Below are 21,133 nucleotides of genomic sequence, written 5' to 3'. Positions count from 1 at the left end.
AGTGGTAAGGGGTAGCGAGAAGAAACGGATGGTGATCGACTATAGTCAAACGATCAACAGGTACACCCTACTAGACGCCTACCCGCTACCCCGCATATCAGAAATGGTGAACCAAATCGCCCAATACCGGGTGTTCTCCACCATCGACCTCAAGTCAGCGTACCACCAGCTCCCTATCAGACCAGAGGACCGCCCGTACACCGCCTTCGAGGCGAACGGCGCCTCTACCAATTCCTGAGTCCCCTTTGGGGTGACGAATGGGGTCTTGGTCTTCCAGAGGGAGATGGACCGCATGGTCGATGACCACCACTTGCAGGCAACCTTCCCCTACCTCGACAACGCCACCATCTGCGGCCACAATCAGCAGGATCACGACTCGAACCTCGAGAGGTTCCTGGAAACCGCACAAAAACTCAACCTCACCTACAACGAGGACAAGTGCGTTTACAACACCACGCGCCTCTGCATACTAGGCAGCGTGGTGGAGAATGGGGAAATCGGACCAGACCCCGACCGATTGCGCCCCCTACGGGAGCTGCCCCTGCCCAACACTCCCAAAGCCCTGAAAAGGTGCCTGGGGTTATTTTCTTCTTATTCCCAATGGGTCCCCAACTACTCCGACAAAGCCCGCCCCCTCTTGAAAGCATCCTCTTTCCCGCTCTCTGCTGAGGCCCACGCCGCCTTCAAAAGCATTAAGCAGGATATTGAGCGGGCCACGCTACAGGCAGTGGACGAGAACACTCCATTTCAAGTGGAAAGTGATGCGTCTGACTTCGCCTTGGCGGCCACCCTCAACCAGGCGGGGCGGCCCGTAGCTTTCTTCTCGAGGACCCTCCAAGGGCCCGAGATCAGACACTCCTCCGTGGAAAAGGAGGCCCAAGCCATCGTGGAGGCAGTGCGCCACTGGCGCCACTACCTAGCCGGCAAACGCTTCACCCTACTTACCGACCAGCGGTCAGTAGCGTTTATGTTCAATAATAAACAGAGGGGGAAGATTAAAAATGATAAGATTCTTAGGTGGCGGATCGAGCTCTCCACCTTCGAGTACGACATCATTTACCGGCCAGGGGCCCTTAACGAATCCCCTGACGCCCTCTCACGAGGGATGTGTGCCAGCGCCACCGGGGACCGGCTACAGACCCTCCACAACGACCTCTGCCACCCAGGGGTCACGCGGCTGTTCCACTTCATAAAGTCCCGTAACTTACCCTACTCGATTGAGGAAGTTCGGTCCCTGACCTCGGGCCTCAGTCCCCAGAAGGAAGACATCTCTCTCGCTTACGTGTTGCGTTCTAAGTTAATAAAAGCCTTGTTTTGTTCTGCTAACTTCGTGTCTCGGAATTATTGAGGCACATCAGTCATCACCACAGAACTAGGAGTGGGCCTTTGGCGTAGCGGTAGCATCCCCGCCGCTGGGCCAGAAGGCGTAGGGTTTCGAACCCCGCTCCAGACAGTCCCGGCAAGTGGAGTCGGAGTTCCGGCTCTAAATTCTGGGTTGACATCCAGCGGGATACTTGCGTCCGTGGGTGTGGGTGGCCCCCCCCCTCGTATGGGTTGTTGGAGCCCGTAAAACCCTCCCGCCATAGGACTAACCACCCTAATGGCTGGTACGAAGATGGTTACGGTCACGGAAGGAGCATTAATTGCGGCCAGAAATCCTTCCACCACTTCATACAGTTCCCCAAAGGGAACAGTGTGAAGACACGGACGACGACGACGACCACAGTACTTGGAGGGCGATCTACTAACGGGGAGCTCCAGGAGATACTGGGACACGTCCATCCCTAGGAGCAGAGACTTGACACCCAGCAGCCGTCCTTCCTCCTCACTTCTTCATCCCACTACGCGGTAAATGGTCAGGAAGTCGATGGCAGACAGCTAGGGGAAGCACTGGGATAAAACACTGAGTGCCCCTGTCTCACACACTGATAGAGTTAGTAAAATTTACTCAGGATGAATTGCGTTAAATAACAGCAGAGTTGTTGTCACAGGAGCTCGACTGAGTTCAGCCGTGTCCAGAACTGACTGGGTCATGGCAAGAATTAGCACGTACGCTTGCTTCAGATTAATTGTGAGCTCTTTCCGGGTTAAATTGCCATTTATCCATTGTCCCGTTAAATATACAGTAACATATGATCCGATTGGCCATTGCTGTGGCTAGTGCTTTATGGATTAAAGATGCTTTAATAAAAGCAGGGTAAAGGTCACAATAAACCAAGTTGACACATCTAACCCGAAGAGTATTTGGAAATCCCTCACCGACCAAACACACTTAGCCGATTAGTGGAATCAACCCGGCTGCATCTGTCTTTACAGGTTATTAATGTAATCGAAAAATAGGATGGAACAGATTTAAAGATTTGTGCCTTGACCCGTAAAAACCTCTGAATTTTGTTACAGCCTTTGTCAGAGGATCATTAACAAAATCTGGGCAATGGAGACAGACAGACAATGGAGCGCTAGTTGTTAATGCAGATTTATTCCCTTGCTTCAGTCTTGGATATGCTGTGTTGAAAAGGAAAAATACAAAAGGATACGGAGAAAGGGGCAGAGTAATGGGACTAGACTAGACAGCACCAGATAAGGAGCTAGCACCAGCACAAGCGATGGGCTCCTCCATTGCTCTTTATTGTGTATTAAGTCTAATTCAAAATATATTTTTGAATTAATGAAGAACAGCCTCATTGCTGAGAAATTGACTTTTTAATTCATTCTCGGGATGTGGGCATCGCTGGCAAGGCTGGCATTTATTGCCCATCCCTAGTTGCCCTGAGAAGGTGGTGGTGAGTCTTCTTTTTGAATCACCGGTAGTGGTTTGATACAAAGTGAGTAACTTACTGGGCCACCTCAGTGGGCAGTTAAGAGTTAACCACGTTGGTGTGGGACTGGAGTCACATATAGACCAGAGCGGGTAAGGACGGCAGGTTTCCTTCCCTAAAAGACATCAGTGAACTAGTTGGGTTTTTATGACAATCTAACTGCTTCATGACCACTTTTACTGATCCCAGCTTTTATTTCCAGATTTTTTAAAAACTGAATTCAAATTCTCAAACTGCCCACGGTGGGATTTGAACTCTTGTTCTCTGGATTGTTAGTTCAGTGACATAACCACTAAACTACTGTACCCACGTCATGCATTGTTATACGAGGCTTGCAAGCGGGATCAGTTCTTCCTGAAAATCCTCGGGCAGCCCATCTTGTGTCGAGAAACATCCACCCCTGCCCTAAGCCGTTGACCCTGCCAAAGCTGATGGGGTTAGGGGGCGGTCTCTGATTTGCAGGCCTGTGGTGAGCTGGGGTGTATCAGGGGGTGCCTGCCCTTCCTCAGCCAAAAGTGCTGGCAAAGTCTGGCGCAGGTGCCCGGGACTGGGAGGAGGGGGTTGTTGGCTGCATCTGGAAGAGACGAGGGCAGGGACACAGCACTGTGTGCGGCTCCACTGTCTGCTGTGAGGATTCCCTCAACGGAGTCTCGGCTTCACCAGGGAGGGTTGCTGGAACGCTGGTGGGAGAGTCGCTGCTCGGCGGGTGCTGGGCTCCTCGAGAAGAGAGCTGGAAAAGTACATCACTGGGAGCAGGTCAGCTGTCCGGGTAATCTTTAGGCCACAGGAGATGTGTGGCCCAGGAATGCAGGGCGTTGGGAAAGAGAGAGATCAGTTTCTGTGCTGGTTTTCTGCCCTTCTCCTCTGCTTGAAGGTGTTGACTTCTCTGGGTTCAGTTCCGCATCTACATCCTCCGCTACGTTGCACAAATGGCCAATCTTCCTTTGTGAGCCTCGGTAGTGAGCGGCAGTAGGCTATTGAACTGCAGAGGGCATCACAGCCGCACCCAATCCTGACCCCTCTTGATATTCACACACACACACACTTCCCAACAGGAGCGAATGGAGCAGGAAATGCGATTGATCATTGATGCTGTACCCAACTAATATATCCAGTGTTACACCCTGTTCAATTTCTGTGTGCTGGAGTGGGAGAGTTATGACCCACATCAAGAAGTCTTCAATAACCTCATATTCAGCTTAATAAAATTGGAATGACACAAAACAGATCACTATATCACATCGTGACAGTAAGTGTCAGGACAGCACCCGAGGGAGAAAGAGCCTATAAATGACATAGAGTTACAGCCCAGTAGCAGTTATAAGAGAATGTTAAATAGAATTACAGTCACTAAATCAGGAGGCAGCACAATGAGTATGAGACTAAATGGTCAGGGGAGGAAACAGTTTTCTATTGATAACCGTCATTAAATGGTGAATGTTTCTTTTTCTGCAGAAATTGGTGCCACTACACAGTGTCCAAGATGGTGTCTTGCCAAGTCCAGAATGGATCTGAAACCCTGGTCCAACGGGTTTATCAGAGCTGTCGCTGGCCCGGCCATTGTTCCAGTTTAGTGAGGTAAGAACCTTTTACGTAGAAACATCTTTTGTTACAAATTCGTATGAGGAGAGATTGGGTCGATTGGGCTTATACTCGCTGGAGTTTAGAAGATTAAGAGGGGATCTCATCGAAACTTATAAAATTCTAACAGGACTAGACAGACTAGATGCTGGAAGGATGTTCCCGATGGTCGGGGAGTCCAGAACCAGGGGTCACAGTCTAAGGATAAAGGGTAAGCCATTTAGGACAGAGATGAGGAGGAATTTCTTCACCCAGAGAGTGGTGAACCTATGGAATTCTCTACCACAGAAGGCAGTAGAGGCCAATTCATTAAATATATTCAAGAAGGAGTTGGATATATTTCTTAAGACTAAAGGGATCAAGGGCTATGGGGAGAAAGCAGGAACAGGGTACTGAATTTGGACCATCAGCCATGATCTCATTGAATGGCGGAGCAGGCTCGAGGGGCCGAATGGCCTACTCCTGCTCCTATCTTCTATGTTTCTATGAGTGTGTACCCTCTGACTGAGCAATGTCTTTCAGTGATGAAATGTTCTAGAGCTGGAATCTGGGCTTGCCTTTCAATCTTTGTGTCTCCATACTTGTGGGCAACTCGACTGACAGAAAGATTCCTACACGCACTCTTGACCTCTGGTTCCCATTTCACTCAAAGGCTTCTCCCTCACCCCTTCCCATAGAAACATAGAAGATAGGAGCAGGAGTAGGCCATTCGGCCCCTCGAGCCTGCTCCACCATTCAATGCGATCATGGCTGATCATCCAAATTCAGTACCCTGTCCCTGCTTTCTCCCCATATCCCTTGATCCCCTTAGCCTTAAGGGGATCCCCTGCCTGTATTTCAGGGCACAGCTAAGGAGCTGCTCATGGGCCAATTGCAAATACCTTGATCAAGATATAACTAATTAATGAACTGGTAGTGAGTAATGACTGTGCTTAAGAGGTCCACCCAGACAGAGGGGATTCATCCACCTTTGAAATGTTATTGCCACAAGAAGACAATATGAGTTTCATGTACACACAGTCTATGCACAGCAAGCAGTGATCGACTTTTTTTTAAATTTGTTCATGGGATGTGGGCGTCGCTGGCAAGGCCAGCATTTATTGCCCATCCCTAGTTGCCCTTGAGAAGGTGGTGGTGAGCCGCCGCCTCAAACCGCTGCAGTCTGTGTGGTGAAGGTGCTCCCACAGTGCTGTTAGGGAGGGAGTTCCAGGATTTTGACCCAGCGACGATGAAGGATCGGCGATATATTTCCAAGTCAGGATGGTGTGTGACTTGGAGAGGAACTTGGAGGTGGCGGTGTTCCCATGAGCCTGCTGCCCTTGTCCTTCTAGGTGGAAGAGGTCGTGGGTTTGGAAGGTGCTGCCAAAAAAGCCTTGGCGAGTTGCTGCAGTGCATCTTGTAGATGGTACACACTGCAGCCACTCTACGCCAGTGGTGGAGGGAGTGAATGTTTAAGGTGGTGGATGGGGTGCCAATCAAGCGGGCTGCTTTGTCTTGGATGGTGTTGAGCTTCTTGAGTGTTGTTGGAGCTGCACTCATCCAGGCAAGTGGAGAGTATTCCATCACACTCCTGACTTGTGCATTGTAGATGGTGGAAAGGCTTTGGGGAGTCAGGAGGTGAGACACTCGCCGCAGAATACCCAGCCTCTGACCTGCTCTTGTTGCCACAGTATTTTATGTGGCTGGTCCAATTAAGTTTCCGGTCAACGGTGACCCCCAGGATGTTGATAGTGGGGGATTCGGCGATGGTAATGCCGTTGAATGTCAAGGGGCGGCGGTCAGACGCTCGCTTGTTGGAGATAGTCATTGCCTGGCACTTGTGTGGCGCGAATGTTACCTGCCACTTATCAGCCCAAGCCTGAAGGTCATCCAGGTCTTGCTGCATGCGGGCATGGACTGCTTCATTATCTGAGGAATTGCGAATGGCACTGAACACTGTGCAGTCATCAGGAACATCCCCACTTCTGACCTTATGATGGAGGGAAGGTCATTGATGAAGCAGCTGAAGATGGTTGGGCCTAGGACACTGCCCTGAGGAACTCCTGTAGCGATGTCCTGGGGCTGTGATAATTGACCTTCAACCACCACAACCATCTTCCTTTGTGCTAGGTATGACTCCAGCCAGTGGAGAGTTTTCCCCCTGATTCACATTGACTTCAGTTTTACTAGGGCTCCTTGATGCCACACTCGGTCAAATGCTGCCTTGATGTCAAGGGCAGTCACTCTCACCTCACCTCTGGAATTCCGCTCTTTTGTCCATGTTTGGACCAAGGCCGTAATGAGGTCTGAAGCCGAGTGGTCTTGGTGGAACCCAAACTCGCCATCAGTGAGCAGGTTATTGGTGAGTAAGTGCCGCTTGATAGCACTGTCGACGACACCTTCCATCACTTTGCTGATGATTGAGAGTAGACTGCTGGGGCGGGAATTGGCTGGATTGGATTTATCCTGCTTTTTGTGGACAGGACATACCTGGGCAGTTTTCCACATTGTTGGATAGATGCCAGTGTTGTAGCTGTACTGGAACAGCTTGGCTAGAGGCCGCAGCTAGCTCTGGAGCACCAGTCTTCAACACGATAGCCGGGATGTTGTTGGGACCCATAGCCTTTGCTGTATCCAATGCGCTCAGCCGTTTCTTGATATCACATGGAGTGAATCGAATTGGCTGAAGACTGGCTTCTGTGATGGTGGGGACCTCAGGCGGAGGCTGATATAGATCATCCACTTGGCACTTCTGGCTGAAGATGGTTGCAAATGTTTCAGCCTTGTCTTTTGCACTCACGTGCTGGGCTCTACCATCATTGAGGATGGGGACGTTCATGGAGTCTCGAGACTTCGTCTCTCTACTGGACCATGTCACTCAAGCTACAGGTTTATTAATAGTTAAAAACAAACAGTGGCTGCAAGTTAAACCGGAAGATTTTTTTAAAATTTGTTTATGGGATTTGGGCGGTGCTAGCAAGGCCAACATTTATCGGCCATTCGTAATCACCCTTGAGAAGGTGGTGATGAACCACCTTCTTGACCCGCTGCAGTCCGTGTGATGAAGGTACTCCCACAGTGCTGTTAGGGAGGGAGTTCCAGGATTTTGACCCAGGGACGATGAAGACGACGATTCATAGAACTGCTAGCATTTATTTCCTGAGGTACTAAAATACTGAATGTCCTGGTACTTGGACTAACTCTCTTAGTAATACTGACCTCAGACCAGCATCTGTAACCTCATTTACAGCTGATGCCTTAGTTCTTCCCCTTGGGATAGAGGCTTAACGAGCCAGCAGCTTGCTGAAGTTCAAAACTGGGATGCAGGAACTCCAAGAATGAACTGAAAGTGATAGTTCCCAGACATTGGGGCCAAGATCCTGACCCTCAGTTGATTGATTTCAAGAGTTACGCTAGCAGTCTCCTTACTTTGTAATCAAGATGTGTTTGCATAAGAAGTGACATTTTCCATATGAGCCAGTGATACCTTCAGCAGGTGGAGAGCAAGCTGGTGGAGAGACCTGTGCCACTGAGAGATTCATCCCAGCATTCAGTAACCAAAGAAATACCAGCTGCATGTCAAAAATAGAAATTTAGAAGTACAGACTGAATTATGATGAGCCCCTCTCCTCCCCAATAGAATAAGGCTTGTGACATGAATTAGCAGAACCCCAGATCTGCAATGAGCACTACCACAGGAGATCCACTAGTGTTCGGAGATGTTTCTGTCACACTCCAAACCTCAACTGATATGAAACACCAACAAATCACAACTGAACACCCCTTAAAGAAAAGTTTATAAAGGGAAATAAACCCAGTCATTGGCCTAGAACTGATATCAAGATGTCCCTGTTTCACCAGTTAGACGATGTGGCCTTAAAGGAACAGGTCATGTTACACACGGTGTATTGTGGGATTGTTTGCGACATGCTATAGTCATCCTGTCCTTTTAAATAAACCAATCTATCCTTTGTCTTACCGTGAGCCACACTGAGTTGCTAGTTGTGTTTTCTAAGTTTGATTAGTCTCTCTGTTTTACACACTCCAAACCCCAGTTTTCTGCAGTATATCTCTTTCATCCATCACCACGCCATCTCGCACTCTACCTTTCTCTTCGAAGAAGGGTAGCAAGTGATTTATGCAGATTGAATGCATCATGGGAGCTGCTGGAGTCACGGGAATTGACTTGTGTTATTCTGTTGGGTGGTCGTAGACCAGCTGAATGTTTAGAGAGTAGGATTCCTTTCTGTTCATGTGTCCTACAGCATAATGGGCAGTGGTCCAAATGCCAAATAGCTGCAGTCAATCACTCCTTGTGGAAACCCAGCATTGTCATGGAATCGTAATGTCTTCTCACATTGCTGCTGTTAGGCAGTGCCTCCTAAATAAAACATAAATCACCTCCTTAATGTGTCTATCGATAGTGAACTGGGTAACATTTCAGATGACCCCAGTATAAAAATTAATGGCCGTGGTGACTTTGGTGGTTATTGGCTATGTAGATATAGGCTGCAGATCTTCATGTAGAAGAACAGATTATCTGGTCATTATCACATTAATGTCTATGGGATCTTGCTGTGTGCAAATTGGCTGCCATGTTTCTCCACATTACAACAGTGACTACACTCCAAAAGCACTTCATTGACTGTAAAGCACTTTGGGATATCTTGAGTTCGTGAAAAGTCCTATAGAAATGCAAGTCTTTCTTTTTCTGTGGGTAGGTGTGTGGCCTCAGTTTGATATATGGCCAAAACCAGGAACTTGCCAACTAGGAAACTATATCTGAGTCAAAAATAACAACAGAAAATGCTGGAAAAACTCAGCAGGCCAGGCAACATCCGTGGAGAGAAATCAGAGCTGACTTTTCGGGTCGAAACCTGTAGTGTATGTGCCTTTAAGACAGAACTACTTTTACATCTCCTGTATACTGTAGTACCGGCAGTGACCACACCTGTATATAAGCTTTGCGCATGCCTCTGTACCCCCAGTCTTGAGGCTACCCTCCTCCAGTAAATACCTGTTTAATTGTTAAGTTACAGCATCCGTGTGGTTATTGAAAAACAGCATACCCTCAGAATCACAGATCCAACAGTGGCGACGAGTGTCGATTCGAATCTACCTGCAACTCAAAAAAAAAAAAAGTCGAGGCCAGGAACACGGGCGTTGACAACGAGCAACCGCCCAGTCGTCAGGCAGAGAGTGAACATCGCAGGGGAGGCTGTGGAGAGCCGGGCTTGGTTCCCCAGCCACGACGATCAGCAAGAGATTGACGACAGGTCCAGCGCAGACCCTTCCTGGGCAGCGGTGGCTGGAGCCGACCGACGGTGGAGAGAAAGCCGAGCAGCGTCGACGGGGTAAGACAGAGGGTGAAGCGCACAGGGCGCAGCCGGGGGTTGAAAACCGAGCGGCGTCGAGAAAAAATAAATAAATAAAACAAACCAGAGAGAGAGAGGGTAAAGCAACAGCTGGGTTCAAGACCGAGCGGCGTCGAGAAAAAATAAATAAAAAGAACGCGCAGAGCACAGCCAGGGCTCACGGGCTGAACAGTGTCTGCGGGGAAAAGAAGGGAGCGCGCGGGAGACGCCATTGAGCCGCGGAGAAGAAGGAAGAGCGTGGGAGGCGCCATTTGTAGAAGCCGCAGCGGAGAAGAAGGGCAAGCGCGGGAAGGAAGGAAATTGCGGGAGACGCCATTTTGTGCCAGCGGAGAAGAAGGGGAAGCGTGGGAGACGCCATTTTTGACTGTTAAATCACACCCAGGGATGCCGAAGAGTGGCAGTATCTCTACGTTCGACAATGAAGTCGAAGATTGGGCGACATATGTGGAACGTATTGAGGTGTACTGCAGGGCGAATGAAGTGCCAGATGCTAGTAAAGCACTGGTTTTGTTAAATTCCATGGGTGCAAAAACTTATGGGTTATTGCGGAATCTAATAACCCCAGAGAAGCCGGTGAACAAGAATTTCGAAAGCATAGTAGAAATCCTACAGGACCACATAAACCCCACACCGCTGCTGATAGCAGAACGATTTAAGTTCCATAAAAGGAACCAACACAAAGACGAAAGCAATGCTGAGTACCTAACGGAACTGCGCAAGCTATCGAAGCACTGCCAGTTTGGAGCGGGACTAGCAGATACGTTAAGGGACAAGTTTGTGTGTGGGCTACAAAGTGAAGGAACCCAGAAACGGCTTCTGTCAGAAAAGGATCTTACACTGGAGAAGGCTTTCAGTATGGCAGTATCACACGAAGCAGCCGCAAGGGGCGCTGCAGAGATACAACGGAGACCGCAAGAATACGGCACCAATGAAATGTCCTATGGAACAGGGAAGTGCTATCGCTGCAGCAGAGCAACACATGACCAGAAGGATTGTTGGTTCAAGGACCAAGTGTGCAGACAGTGTGGAAAAGCAGGACACATAGCAAGAGTCTGCAGGTCTGGGAAGAAAACTAACAGTAAGAAATCTCCACAGGAGAAGTACAAAAAGGTACACCAGGTGATGGACAGTGGTTCAGACGAACAGAAAAGTGACACAGACTCCGGAAGTAAGGAGCTGGGTTGTCTGAAACTACATAAGGTAACCGAAATGGAGGATCACCAGACTATCTGGGTTACACTCAAGATAGATGGAGCCCAAGTGAAAATGGAATTGGACACAGGATCAGCCCTAACAGTCATAAACCAAAGGGACTACAAGCGGCTACTTTCACATATACCCTTGAAAGCTACAGAGATTGTCTTGAAGACGTATACGGGGCAAAAAGTCTACCCCAAAGGAAAAATAAGGGTGAAAGTGATATATAAAGGCCAGGAAATACCTAAAATGGATATATATGTATTGCCAGATGGAGGACCACCACTGCTAGGATGTGAATGGATCCGGAAGATACAATTAGATTGGCATTCCATACAGGCACTGACGGTTGAGGCCAAAAAGGATGACGACGTCATACCTGGACGACTGTCAAAAATGCTAACTGACGCAAAAGAAGTGTTCCAGGAGGGACTAGGAACACTAAAAGGCATAACAGCAATGATTAAAATAGAGGGAAATGCAAGCCCAAAGTTTCTTAAGGCCAGACCAGTGCCTTATGCGATCAGACCAGCTGTTGAAGCAGAGCTGGAAGGATTGGAACGTTCAGGAGTACTGTCCAAAGTGGACTGGAGCGAGTGGGCTACACCCATCATCCCTGTAATGAAGAGGTCGTTGAGTAATATGCCTGGGGAACCAAAGAAGGTCCGCATCTGTGGGGATTTTAAGGTGACAGTGAGCCCAATCCTTCACACGGTACAATATCTGCTTCCACGAATTGAGGATATTTTCGCCTCGCTATCTGGAGGTAAACGCTTCACCAAAATTGATCTAGCCCGGGCGTACTTGCAAATGGAAGTAGAAGAAGCTTCGAAACAATACCTTACGATTAACACTCATAAAGGTCTCTATCAATACAACCGGCTGGTGTTCGGAGTAGCCTCGGCTCCGGCTATCTGGCAAAGGGCAATGGATCAGGTCCTGCAAGGGATTCCAGGGACCCAGTGTTATTTGGACGACATCTTGGTCATGGGCGAAAATGACAGTGATCACCTCGCCAACTTGGAGAAGGTGCTCACCAGATTAAAGGAGTATGGGCTACGAGCTAATCGCCACAAGTGCAAGTTTTTCCAGAAACAGATCTCGTATTGTGGCCACGTCATCGATGAAGAGGGGTTACATAAGTCCCCTGAAAAGATTGAGGCAGTAGTCAAGGCTCCAGCACCGGAAAATGTGTCACAACTGAGGTCGTTCCTCTGGCTGGTAAACTACTACCACAAGTTCTTACCAAATTTGTCCACGGTATTACACCCACTGAACACCCTACTGCAAACAGGGGTACCATGGAAGTGGGATGACGAACGTAGACGAGCTTTCCAGAAGTGTAAAGAATTGATCACATCAAAAGAGGTGTTGGCCCATTTCAACCCAGCACTACCAATTTGTTTGGCATGTGATGCATCACCCTATGGTATTGGAGCGGTGCTGTCACACAAATTCCCAGACGGGTTGGAGAGGCCAGTAGCCTTTGCGTCTCGGTCACTAACCTCAGCCGAGCGCAACTACGCCCAGATTGACAGGGAGGCCCTCAGCCTAGTATGGGGAGTAAAAAAATTCAACCACTATCTGCATGGGCAGAAGTTCACCTTGCTGACTGACCACCAACCACTTGTCTCCATCTTTAATCCTAAGAAGGGCGTTCCAGTGATGACTGCACAACGGTTACAAAGATGGTCCCTGTTTCTAGGGGCGAATCAATATGAAATAGAATATAAAGGCACGAAACAGCATGGGAACGCTGATGGGCTATCGCGCCTGCCACTGCCTACTGTGGAGGAAGCACCAGCAGTGGACCCTATCGAGATATTTTATTCGTCAATAATTGAACGATTGCCAGTAACGAATGTGGATATAGAGAAGGAGACCCGCAATGATCCGATGCTGTCTCAGGTATATGATTTGATGGTGAGGGGATGGCCAACACATGGCGACTCACTGTTGCCAGCATTCTCATCCAGAAGAGAACAGCTGTCAGTATGCCAGGGGACAGTGATGTGTGGATCCAGAGTGGTGATTCCACCCAAGTTAAGGGAGAGAGTGCTAAATGAGCTACATGAAGGTCATCTGGGGGGAGTGAAAATGAAAAGCCTTGCTAGGGCTTATGTGTGGTGGCCGGGAATCGATCAACAAATCGAAGACCTAACTAAAAGCTGCTCAGGATGCCAGAAGATCCAAAATGCACCACCACATGCCCCTCTACACCCATGGGAGTGGCCCTCCTCTCCATGGCAACGGGTGCATATTGATTTCGCTGGTCCATTCATGGACTCAATGTTCTTAATAGCAGTGGATGCTCATTCAAAGTGGCCTGAGGTGATAAAAATGTCTTCAACCACGACAGAGAAAATGATTGCAGTCCTACGGACCATATTTGCCAGAAACGGTTTGCCAGAGCAGATTTTCTCTGATAATGGACCACAGTTTGTGTCCGAAGATTTTCAAAAATTTATGAGAAGGAATGGGGTAAGGCATTACACATCCGCCCCGTATCATCCAGCCACAAATGGATTGGCTGAGAGGTTCGTACAAACCTTTAAGAAGGCGATAAAAACCATGTGCGACGATGAAATTCCACTACAGCATAAGATGGACAATTTCTTATTAGCCTACCGGAACGCGACACATGCAGTTACCAACCAGACCCCGGCCACGATGTTCTTTAACCGAAGGTTGAGATCTCGTCTGGACTTGCTCAGACCAAATGTGCGAAGAAATGTTGAGGACAAACAATTCCAGCACATCAATGAGAAGCCGACAAGGAGCTTCAATGCAGGGCAACCAGTCTTGGCCCATGACTATCGAACAGAGAAATGGCAACCCGGAACGATATGCACAAGGCAGGGGCCATTAATGTACACAGTGGATGTCGGGGAGAACATTGTGAGACGCCACGTCGATCAGATCTTAGCGTCACAGGAACACGTCAACCCCATGTCTCGAGTACCTGGGGATGAACCCGACATACCGGTAGCATCTACCTCAGAACCAGTAGCAGTGGAACCCGATGAACTACCCGATGAAAAGCGGTCAGAATCGCCTCTGCACCAAGAACAAGAACCTCAGGAAAGGCGCTATCCCGAAAGGGTCAGGAAGCCGCCCCAAAGACTGAATCTATAAATGGACTATTGTTGTTTAATGTACATGTTAAAGTGTTAATTGTTATTTGAATATTAGGGGTACTACTAATCTAAAAGGGGAGGAATTGTAGTGTATGTGCCTTTAAGACAGAACTACTTTTACAGCTCCTGTATACTGTGGTACCGGCAGTGACCACACCTGTATATAAGCTTTGCGCATGCCTCTGTACCCCCAGTCTTGAGACTACCCTCCTCCAGTAAAGACCTGTTTAATTGTTAAGTTAGAGCATCCGTGTGGTTATTGAAAAACAGCATACCCTCAGAATCACGGATCCAACAAAACCCTTTTTCAAAACTGAGTCATCCCATTCTGAGGCCCATTGCATTGGAACATTTTGGCCTTTGACCTCGGCGGAGGTGGAGAGTGAAAGTTGTTCCTGTGTTTAAGGTCAAGTAGTTGTGGAGGATTTCCTAAATCCAAGTAACTGTAGATTTTCCAATTCAGGCTTTGTACTTGTTCCTATTGTGGAGGGTCATGTTATTCTTTAGATTAAAAGGGAAAAAACAATTGATAAGGAAATAATACATAAAAGTTTTGAACTGTGCCCGATGTTCTCTCATCCTTGATTAGTCTCTTATGCCAGTTACAGGACTATCATCAGACCCACATACAAGGTGTCCTACAAGAATGTGACTGCCCTGGAATGGAGGTGCTGCCCAGGGTTCATGGGAAACAGCTGTGAGGATGGTGAGTCAGTGAGAAATTGCGTTAATGGGAGCCTGGAACAGCACATGAACCTCAGAGCACAACACCTCATGAGGTGGGACTGCAGCGGTCCCAGCTTTACGAAAGGACAGTGATAAGTTGAATGTCCGGTGATTCCTCAATCTCGTGCTGTGAGTGGGAAGCTTTGCTCGACAGGAGCACTTTACAAAGACCTGGAGCTACAATTTCTGTGCTGAGAGCACAGGATTGCGGAACGACTCCTGACATCTGGGCACAGAAAGAGTGGGACCAATCTTAACTCTGACACTGGTTTCAGACTGGTATTACTGTCTCCGACACTGGTTTCAGACTGGTATTACTGACTGACACTGGTTTCAGACTGGTATTACTGTCTCCGACACTGGTTTCAGACTGGTATTACTGTCTCCAACATTGGTTTCAGACTGGTATTACTGACTGACACTGGTTTCAGACGGGTATTACTGACTGACACTGGTTTCAGACTGGTATTACTGTCTCTGACACTGGTTTCAGACTGGTATTACTGTCTCTGACACTGGTTTCAGACTGGTATTACTGACTGACACTGGTTTCAGACTGGTATTACTGTCTCTGACACTGGTTTCAGACTGGTATTACTGACTGACACTGGTTTCAGACTGGTATTACTGACTCTGACACTGGTGTCAGACTGGTATTACTGACTGACACTGGTTTCAGACTGGTATTATTGTCTGACACTGGTTTCAGACTGGTATTACTAACTGACACTGGTTTCAGACTGGTATTACTGTCTCTGACACTGGTTTCAGACTGGTATTACTGACTCTGACACTGGTACTGGACTGGAAATTACACAGAATGGTTCTTGGTAGTGGGCACCTAGACTCTCATTCCAATTTTGAGGCTCTGTTGAAGCTGGATTGACTTGCCAGTGCTATCAGAATCCCAAGATTGAATTACAGCCTTTACTGCACTGTGGGGTTTCTGTGATTCTGTGATTCTGTGAACTCAAACTTTAATACTTCCTTTATTCTTTTATAGAATATTTATTTAGCTATCTTTGCTTCCTAAGTACTCAAATATAATTTTCTTACTGCTAAGTACTGGGAACTCAGTGAATTTAATGTTGATCAGTGTCTGTTAATTAGTGTCGGTACCACTCTGTATTTATTATGCAAAGTATAATCATTAACTGTACTAGCTGTTTAGCTGTAGGATTGTTCATTCATCATTTTTCATTATCCAGCCTCTTAATTGAATACAATTATAGTTGAAACTGTTTACCTGTATGAGATTTTACCCTCTGGATCTCCTGGACACCGCACAGTGACACTCTGAAGTGTTGCCCTTTCTGTGGGGACTGGCACTGCCACCTGGGTCTCTCATCAGAGGTAAGTGACATACCAGAGAACTACTGATGCACCCGGTGAGACCATGTCCAAAATCGGAGGTGAGTTTGAACATCAGTACAGCTCAGCTTTGTAGTTTAGGTTGGGATGAAATCTAGAAACTACTGTTCTCCTGAGTGATAATAGCAGTAGAATCTCTAATACTACGACTGTACCGCAGGCCGTCAGTTAGAAGTTTATCAATCCAGAAAATAACTCAATTTCAAAGCCAGCTCACCTGCTGTTTTGCCAAAAGTGCCACTTTAAGTTAATAATGGCTCCTCAATGCATGAAGCTTCAGCAGAACAGTGTGCCCTAAAGTGGGCCAATGATTAGTCAGTAACAGACCGAGTAAAGCAGGGTTTGCAAGTCTTACAAATTTCCCCCTATTTCTCATCTACATGCTGCTCCTCGGCAAAATCATCTGAAAACACAATGTCAGGTTCCACCTGTACACTGACAAGACCCAGCTCTACCTCACTACCACCTCTCTCAAACATTCCGTTGCCTCTGATTTGTCAGACTGCTTGTCCGATATCCAGTACTGGATGAGCAGAAATTTCCTCCAACTAAATAATGGGAAAACCAAAGGCATTGTCTTTGGTCCCCTCCACAAACTCCATTCCCTAACCAGCAACTCCATCCCTCTCCTGGGCAACTGTCTGAGGCTGAACCAGACTGTTTGCAACCTTGGTGTGTTATTTGACCCCGAGATGAGCTTCTGACCACATACCCTCTCCATCATCAGGACCGCCTACTTCCACCTCCATAACTTCACCTGACTCCACTCCACTTCAGCTCATCTGCTGCTGAAACCCTCATCCATGTCTTTGTTACCTCCAAACTTGACTATTCCAATGCTCTCCTGGCCCGCCTCCCATCTCCACCCTACATAAACTTAAGGTCATCTAAAACTCTGCTACCCATATCCTAACTCGCACCAAGTCCTGTTCACCCATCACTCCTGTGCTTGCTGACCTACATTGGCTTCCGGTCCAGCAACGACTCAATTTCAAAGTTCACATCCTTGTTCTCAAACCCCTCCATGGCCTTGCCCCTCCCTATCCCTGTAATCTCCTCCAACCCTACAACCCTCTGAGATCTCAGCGCTCCTCCAATTCTTCCCTCTTGCACATCCCCAATTTTAATCGCTCTACCATTGGTGGCCGTGCCTTCACCTGCCGAGGTCCCAAGCTCTAGAATTCCCTCCCTAAACCTCTCCACCTCTTGCTTTCTCTCCTCCTTTAAGATGCTCCTTAAAACCTATCCCTTTGCCCAAGCTTTGGGCCACCTAATATCTCCTTCTGTGGCTCGGTGTTAAATTTTGTTGGAATCGCTCCTGTGAAGCGTTTTGGGACGTTTTACTACGTTAAAGGTGTTATATAAATGCAAGTTGTTGTTGTTGCATTTGACCAGTAGACTAGCAGACTATCGACAATGAAACTTCCATTACAGCTTTGGACAATGATTTCAGTTTTCCCATGACAGTCCTGTTTATTTTGAGTTTATCAGGTTCGATCTAATCCCGTGTAAGTCAGCCTGTTGTTTCAAATTACACGTCTATGCGGCACTCACTGCTGTGCCACATCTGTTACTAATCCCCCTACTTGAAGAAAATAAATGTGCGTACTTCATTAGTGAAGCAAGTCAGTCATGTACTGTTCTTAATGTTTCCTCATGAAAGGTATTTTAGGACTTGATGAATTCTCGGTTTTTATTTAGATGGTGTTTTATGAGGTGTGGAAGAAACACTATTCTGGTACCAGGGAGCTCGCTAGTGACCAGCATCCTTCCAGTCCAACACTCTCCACATGAACTGACTGAACCTACTGCTCTTCAGAATACAGAGCAGACTGGTTCAACACAGACTGGAGTGACCCCTGGGTACTGCTGTGGCTTTGCAATGTAGACAGAGCCTGAAATGAGAGCTTCAACATTCGATACCCTTTCACAATCAAATGGCACCACAGTTTTCAAGTATTTTTGTGAGAATACTGAATTGAAACAAATGGTTGAAATGCTTTAGTTGCTAAAGTACTTGGGGATTAAGACTTGCGCTGTTTTTGAAATCAATAGAATGAATATCGGGCGGGTTCCGCAAGGGGTGAGTAAGCTGCTCCTCTGGATCTCTATCAAGTGGAGACAAAACTTTACCCCAAGTAACCTTCCTTGGCGGTTACCCTGGAGATGGCATCAGCACTCACTGATCCAAAATATTGGGGCAGGGGAGAAAAATCAACAAAGCCATAAATAATTTACATAGATATTCAACTTAATCCTAATGCTATACAACCTTTACTATCTGAAAGGGGAGAGATTAGGGTACTCTGTTTTTAAAGCTCTGGGGAGGGGCGATTATGCTGCGTTGTTCTTTGTGCTGACATTGTGACTGTGTTTATAAAGAATGTGATTTTGCTGCAAAGAATTCTCCCTCTAAGGTTAAAGGTTATAGGGCAAAGTGCTGCCACAGGTAATCAGATACTACGTGGAATATGATGGGTCTGAGGAACTGTCAGCTGAGGAATGTGACTAGCTGTGGTTGAATAATGAGAGTGGAAGTGCCGATAGATATTCCAGAGCTTTGCTCGATTACTGCTGACAGTTACAGAAACAGTCTGCTGGCCTTGGATAATTAAATAATTCTGGAATGGTCCATGATCGAAGGGATTGTGGGGAGAATGGGCCGAATTACCTTTTCTTTCTTTGTGCGTTCCTAAATTCTTAAGCCCTGTTCATTGGCTAATGTGTAGAGCAGTGCAAGGATGTGTTCCTCTCTCTCTGCCCCATTTTTAATGTTCACAGCTGATTGTAGAGCTTATTGTCACGTACTGAGCCAGCCGGGCACGTTTGGTGCAATCATCAGTGTTTTGAATAGCTTTAAATATCCACGGACCTCTTGAGCATCCCCGATTATAATCGCTCCACCATTGGCAGCCGTGCCTTCAGCTGCCTAGGCCCCAAGCTCTGGCATTCCCTCTCCAAACCTCTCCACCTCTCTCTCCACGTTTAAGATGCTCCTTAAAGTCTACCTCTTTTGGTCACCTGTCCTAATATCTCCTAATGTGGCTCAGTGCCGAATGTTGTTTGATAACGGTCATAATCACATTGCTGTTCATGGGAGCTTGCTGTGCGCAAATTGGCTGCTGCGTTTCCCACATTACAACAGTGACTACACTTCAAAAGTACTTCATTGGCTGTAAAACGCTTTGAGACGTCCGGTGGTCATGAAAGGCGCTATATAAATGCAAGTCTTTCTTTTCCTGTGAAGTGTCTTAGGGCATTTTACTACTTTAAAGGTGCTATATAAATACAAGTTATTGTTGTTGTAATTGTCTAGTTTTGATTCAGTTAAGTATACAGTGAAAAACAGGAACCAACTGCTTATGGTTTAAATGTTGTTGTTGCTCAGTGTTTAACTCTGTTACAGTTTGAGTTAATGTTGCAGCTTATGCTGTTGCTTATGGTTACAAGATAACCGACCAATTTTTTGTTACCTTTGAATTATCTTCCTGCTCTCCAAGTGTTGACTCCTATAGGGGTTCGCTTCCACGGGCACTGGTTGTTCTCTGGTGCCTCACCTTTGTGGCCATTCTTCATGTATGAGGTTCGATCGTGAGTTATTCATTAATTGGGAGAGAGGGGAAGAGGCATCACAGCAAGCCTTGACCTCTACTCACCGGCACCAACGCATACACTGTCTAGCAGGAGTCACTGGACAGTGGTCGGGAGCAGAAACCCTGGCGGACAGTTCCCCACCTCTATCGTCCGAGGTGCTGAGGGTAATTGTGATGCTTTGACTGCTGTTTCAGCTAATTCAGCGCGGGTTGGAGGTCAGGCTTAGGGCATTCCTGCTCTGTCTGCCTGACTTCCATGCCGAGTGGGAATTCGCATCTGAAGCCACAAGCAAAGCAGGTTCCTGCCTTGTGAACGTTACTGGACCCTCCGCATTATGTGGTCCAACCGTTTCCAGCCTTGGTCAGCAGAACTCACCTTCACCAAATTTGCCTTTTTATTTAAACGTTTTTTCAATTAATTCTCAAAAGTGAACATTCACATATATACTTTATGAAGCCATTTTATATTTTGATTATATTATGTCCTGGGCCAATATTGATCCCTCAATCAACATCACTAAAACAGTTTAATTGGTCTTTATCACATTGTTGTTTGTGGGAGCTTGCTGTGCATAAATTGGCTGCCGCGTATCCTACATTACAACAGTGACTACACTCCAAAAATACCTGATTGGCTGTAAAGCGCTTTGGGACATCCTGAGGTCATCACAGGCCCTATAGAAATACAAATCTTTCTTTCTATGCTGCTTCTGGAAGGCATGAATCCAAAATTCCAGGTGCCTTGGCTTTTGCTGAGAGTAATGCTGGTCAAAGGGTTGAGGCATTTGGGTCGCCCTTGTTTTCTGGTGATTAGTTAGGCCTGGGGATGGGGATTAAGGCGATGGAAACGGGAGGCACTACATACTAGTGGTGATGTCAGTAGGAGTCATCGCCCTTCATAGGAGGCCTGCAGTGCTGTGGGGCAGCTGGTGCTGAGTGAGGCTTCAAGAAATGGTCCAGGGTGATTGGTGTGTCCACAGGTTCAGGCAGAGGCCAAACATCAATCGTTCTGATTGGCAGGTGTCTCATTTGTGTTTCAGCCACATAATTGTTGCGTGGATGGGCTGCACGTCACATAGGAGGGATGCAGCTTTTTACGGCCAACTCAAGATCATGCATTGATCCAATTCTAATCCTCCACACCAGACGACTGATGGTGGAGCTGTGGTCCTCCTGAACATAGTCCTCATCCAACCATTCTGGATAATGTTCCAGGAAATCACTTGGACCATGACTGGTCTGGCAATCGTAGACAACCCAGCCCAGTTCTTGATGAACTAACGCACTGGAGAACGAGGGCTCCCTGCAATAAGCAATCTTCTCTCTCTATTCTTAAGATTGGTTTGTACAAATGA

General features: G+C 47.2%; 1 protein-coding gene across 1 annotated transcript in view; it reads left to right on the top strand.

Moving 5' to 3' along the window:
* The window catches only part of col26a1 (collagen, type XXVI, alpha 1), a 460,733-nt gene that overhangs the window by 103,282 nt on the left and 336,318 nt on the right, over nucleotides 1-21,133 (top strand). The window contains exons 2-3 of the mRNA XM_085964148.1: nucleotides 4,275-4,397; nucleotides 14,691-14,794. Of these exons, the coding sequence (XP_085820274.1) occupies nucleotides 4,275-4,397; nucleotides 14,691-14,794 (227 nt within the window). The remainder of the gene's footprint in view (nucleotides 1-4,274; nucleotides 4,398-14,690; nucleotides 14,795-21,133) is intronic.

This window comes from Somniosus microcephalus, chromosome 22 (genome assembly GCF_052327205.1).
Source record: "Somniosus microcephalus isolate GS21.2 chromosome 22, FLI_Smic_1.0, whole genome shotgun sequence".
Lineage (NCBI taxonomy): Eukaryota > Metazoa > Chordata > Chondrichthyes > Squaliformes > Somniosidae > Somniosus > Somniosus microcephalus.
Note: the sequence above shows the minus strand (reverse complement) of the source record. Positions and strands in the feature narration are given on the sequence as shown.